We start from the raw sequence: 4,788 nt of genomic DNA, 5'->3' as shown, positions 1-4,788 counted from the left end.
CAGGAGGGTGCGGGTGTTGAGGTTGTGGGTCGAGTGTGAGAGAAAGCGGGTTGCGCGGGGACTTATTAGCGAGCCATGTCACCGTCACATCAAGATTGTTGATTACATCTTTTGGTTATACAATTTATTATGCGAGCATATACAGATGGCACCGTGTGCTTACGCCGCCTAGAAAACTTCAAACGAAGTAAATCAGCTTCCATGCATAACCATATTTTAACCTTCTGACACAAAGTCTTGTGTTTGAATGGTAGGGAAACAACAATCTGTCACGTGTGTGCTACATTATGGCAGCTACGCCTGCGTAATAAGTCGGTATCCTCCTCAATCTTACAGCGTTACACACAGGAGCTCGACTGTCTTAATAGCAGTTCATAAATCTGAATATTATAACAAACGTTGATTTGTGGGTGAGCTTACCGTGTCATTGACATCTTCATTTCAATTATAGTGGATAATTGCAGCAGACTGAATAGTGTGGCTCTGCCCCAACTTTATAAGAGCACCGACAGTAACTGATTGCTCATTTTTTACCTGTCATTTTGCGCTACATGCTTGTGCAGAGCTGTAATTAGACGTTTGCAAGCAAACATGTTGGGACATGCATCTGCAATAGCCTGCAGAACTGTAGGAAGTGTTGCCAGGTATCAGTCTGCAGTAAGTGTCGATAGCATAGTGGATATCAGTTGTGCAACTCTTTGGTGAGATTTCTCTTGTGCCCTAAACAGAACAGCCAGTTTGCGCGCATTGGAGCGCCGTGACTGGCAGGGGGATAGTGCAACTAGTACACGGCCCTATGGTCTCCTCTACGTGAATAAAGAAGATTAGAACTCCTAAATAAAATCTTTCACAGCACACAGCAGGGCCGTGAGCAGCATTGGGGGGGGGGGGGCAGTTGTCTGCCCCAGACAAAGTAGATACAGTACGATGGTCAGCTTCCGAGAAACACGACCTTCCAAAGATATGGTACATGGCTTTGCCCCCCCCCCCCCAGGAAAAAATCGGGCAGACACACACCGTTGTGTATTACTGATTAGTGCCTACCATTAATTGCATCAAGTACTAACTCTCAGTATGTTTCAACGTATTCTCTCTGCAACAAACTTGCTACTAAGGTTATGATCACCCAAGTTATACAGGGTTTCTTTTGTGGAAAATTAGACAAAGGAAGAAAGGTAAACTGGCCAGTTGGGAAACAAACCGCATACCATGAACAAAAAGACTCCGCGTACAATAACTCAATATCAACGCGACATAGCAATCTTAAATACGAGGTGAGAAGGACGTGGTATCTATTATTTTCGTTGACACAGTTTTTGACGAACGGCGGGTAAATATCCAGGAAATTTCACAACAGGCGATTTGATAAGTTTGAAAACAGGCAGGTGCGCCCACTTGTGCCTGCTATATGTTACTAAGCAAAACCCTCGTGCTGTATAGCAAAAGAGAGTATGTATTGCCACCGATCTGATAGCTTATAATAGCGTTCCCGTTCACACACGGAGACCATCGGTATTTATGAACATACTCAGGGCGGTATTGCGAAATACAGCAATCTGAAGACAAATACGCAAGACAATGCGATTCACACGCGCTGATTCGCGCGCTGGTCCAGAAATGCGTAGGGTATTTGCGCAGCTGGCGGAGCTGCGGAGACCGCCTTTAGTAACACTGCGAAAAAAGGCATTGCCGTAGCACTGAGAACAATTGCAAGCGAACAATGCCGAATGTAAACAATTCAATGCGCACCAACTGCCGCGATAAAATAACCGAGGACTTGCTGTCGCGCTCTGACAGTTCCACTGGTTCCACACTGGAACTGGTGGAGCGCGGACCATGTCTATAAAATACGCACGCGCACTTCAGAAATACGGTCTTTTAGCCGTATCAGCACGAGGAAATGACGCGTCCAAGACAGAGTCATAGGTATTTCTCAAGCACGGCAAAATTATTCGGGGTCTGGGAAGCCGGTATTTCAACAAATACCGGATCTCTGTTTAGATACCCGGTATTTTCTTTGGGACGCGCGCATTTTGCCTCGTTGCTGAACTGCTAAATACCGAATTTCTCAGCTCCGCTTCGTGAACGCGGCGCTACTATTAACTGTACTAGATAGCTATAGGTATAAAAGTGTAATTTCTTAATTACCTGTATCCAAGCTGGCCATGTACCCGAAAGCACACATTACCACACTTTCCCAGCTCGACCAGGACCCATAGAACCATATGCTTGTATAAGGTATATTAAGCCCGCGTAGTTTGCATGTGCTGACTGAATGTAATCAATCTAGCAGTGATGACAAACGAAATTAATAGACAAATGAATAATGTTTTTTATATAATCATTAAATAAATAAATAATAACTAATGCCAATTTAATAATTTAGGTGACATTTACGAGTAGGTTCATTGAACGAATAAATACCAGAGTAAAATAATCCCATTGTATATTTGGATGTCGTAAGAAATTTGGTTGGCGAGATGCTGTGTCAAAGTATTGTCAGAGGATCTCAGCAACTGTAAGCTCTCTGGATCGCCAGATGTTTCTAAAATAAAAATGCAACTCAGTATTGCATTCTCCCTGTCCCTCTTCTCTCTCGCTCTCCCCCGCACCCCCCCGTGCCTCTCTCTCGCTCTAGTTTCCCCTCCTCTCTTCTGTGCTGGTGTCTCCTGCAGTCACATAGAGCCAAAATTAGGAAAAAACATAGACACCAATACAATGATGAAGCTTGCAGAGATGTGCATTTATTATATGTACTATTGTATGTACCGCATACTGTACTTATCTGTAGTTTTGAAATTACTTGGGAGCGGACAATCGTGGGATACAAGCTGTGACCTCACGTCTCCGCCACCGATAGCTGCGGCGGCCTACTGCTGGTCGCTGAAAAACCGAGAAGAGCTTTCTTATGACCGTATTTTTATTCCATAACAGTTGTAGATTAAGCAATCTGTCTAACATCGTGGGTACAAACGAATTATGCTGCGTTCCGACATGTTTTGTAAAACTTTACTCTAATAGACATTTTATCGGCAGGCTGGAGAGGAAATACCAATATTGCATTAAAGATATTGTCAATGAAATCTTGTAAAACGAACCAGATCAGTGCGACACCACAGACTGTTTGTTATCAGCGTTTTTTGCATAAATTGCATAAACCTACCTAATTTGCATAATTTTTTTTTTTAATATCAAAACCCCTAGCCCTTATTCATTCACACACCAAAAATGAGCAAAATCCGTTCAACCTGAACTGACTAATGGCAATTTCCATTTTTCCCAAAAAAATCGCCGTGGCTCAAAAGTACGTCGACTGGCGTGCTCCAAAATAGGACGTTCCATATCATAGCAGTAACAACTACACCCAATTTCAAACATGTGGGTCAAACGGTTCCTGAGTTATCGTTGACCGAAACCAAATGTTGACGGACGGACGGACGTACGACGGACGACGACCCATGGCAATAGCTCAGCTTGACGATGTCAAGGTGAGCTAAAAATTGAACGGAGACCTGGTGGCAGAGCGTTCACTGGCAATCCGTAACATTTATTCGTAGGAGATGCGTCACTGAACTGTCCGCCGCACCTGATGGAGATTGTCACGGAGTGGGTGTTCAGCAAGCCCAGTCTCGCGCTGATGTCTGCCATCGCGTCGCCGAAGCACAGCGCGACGCCGATCCCGGGTCTCATCCACTGGTGCGTGATGGCACCGGTGGCGAGGGTCGCTGCTGATGATGGCAGCGCAGACGACAGCGCCGCCGCCCAGACGCTCTTCTCACGCCTGCACCTAGGCGTGCTGCAGACGATGCTGCGTGGCCAGGAGATCGGCATGCGACACGTCATCTTGTGCGAACACTTTGAGCACAGCCTTGCCACACTCGCTGCCATCCCGCGCGACTCCGTCGATGCGGAGTCTCTCAACATGTCGCTGAATCGCCTCGGGCAGGCGCTACAGGTCGCCAAGACAACGGGGTTACTGTCGGGTGACATTGCCGAACTGGTTGCATCGACGGCAGCACTTCCGCACAACAGGCAAGCTTGAATTTACATCAGTGTGAGGCAATAAGCTTTAGAACCAGTTGTGAAGCAAAGTTTGGTGTTTGTTATGGAAAGATTGCTAGTGAGTAAACACTACAAGTATAATTAATAATGGGTTTAATTATTGTTTATTCTGTTATGAATAGGTTGCTGGACATTGTTCTCAGGGATTCATGACGAAGATGAAGAGAAGTAAAAAAGCACCTGCAAGAAATATCGCTTTCATATCATAGGATCTCCGAACCTGTGATTCAAATGTACAGTTTTATATATCATTAGCAGGACCCCCGGCGTTGCCCGGGAAATAAAGCGCTCAGTTGGTGATCCACTTGGTTGAAAGAAACATAGCCAAAAATATATCTATCTATCTATCTATCTATCTATCTATCTATCCCCCCCTCCCGATTCGACATCCCAATGTATTTTCGGTCCCAAATGTCAACACCGTAGCCCATATTGTTGATAGACGGATGCAGGGTTCTCCCCAGGATGAAATTGAAACAGGGGGAGGGGGAACTAGGGGGGTCCGGGGGCATGCCCTCCCCCAATTTTTGTTAAAGAATGGTGCAATGTCGTGTATTCTAAGCTATTCTGAACACATTGTATGAGATTTTTGTCAGCGAGGCGGTGTTTTGGACAAATAACTGTGTGGCGGCTGAGAATTTGAGCGAGGCGGCCCACCTCGCTCGTGTCAATGCCGGGGAAACACTGGGTAGTGTACACCCTACAACACTGATGATGTAGTCGCCG

The 4,788-nt window shown here is 45.6% G+C and overlaps 1 protein-coding gene across 1 annotated transcript in view; it reads left to right on the top strand.

Moving 5' to 3' along the window:
- Window positions 1-4,563, top strand: part of LOC106814071 (uncharacterized protein C7orf26 homolog) — a 7,660-nt gene extending 3,097 nt beyond the window's left edge. Inside the window, exons 2-3 of the mRNA XM_014818340.1 lie at window positions 3,558-4,032; window positions 4,185-4,563. Coding sequence (XP_014673826.1) covers window positions 3,558-4,032; window positions 4,185-4,215 — 506 coding nt within the window. The 3' untranslated portion in view covers window positions 4,216-4,563. The remainder of the gene's footprint in view (window positions 1-3,557; window positions 4,033-4,184) is intronic.
- The last annotated feature ends 225 nt before the right edge of the window (window positions 4,564-4,788 follow it).

Source organism: Priapulus caudatus, unplaced genomic scaffold (assembly GCF_000485595.1).
Source record: "Priapulus caudatus unplaced genomic scaffold, Priapulus_caudatus-5.0.1 Scaffold867, whole genome shotgun sequence".
In the NCBI taxonomy this organism is placed as follows: Eukaryota; Metazoa; Priapulida; class Priapulimorpha; order Priapulimorphida; family Priapulidae; genus Priapulus; species Priapulus caudatus.
This window is presented reverse-complemented; position numbering and strand designations above follow the sequence as displayed.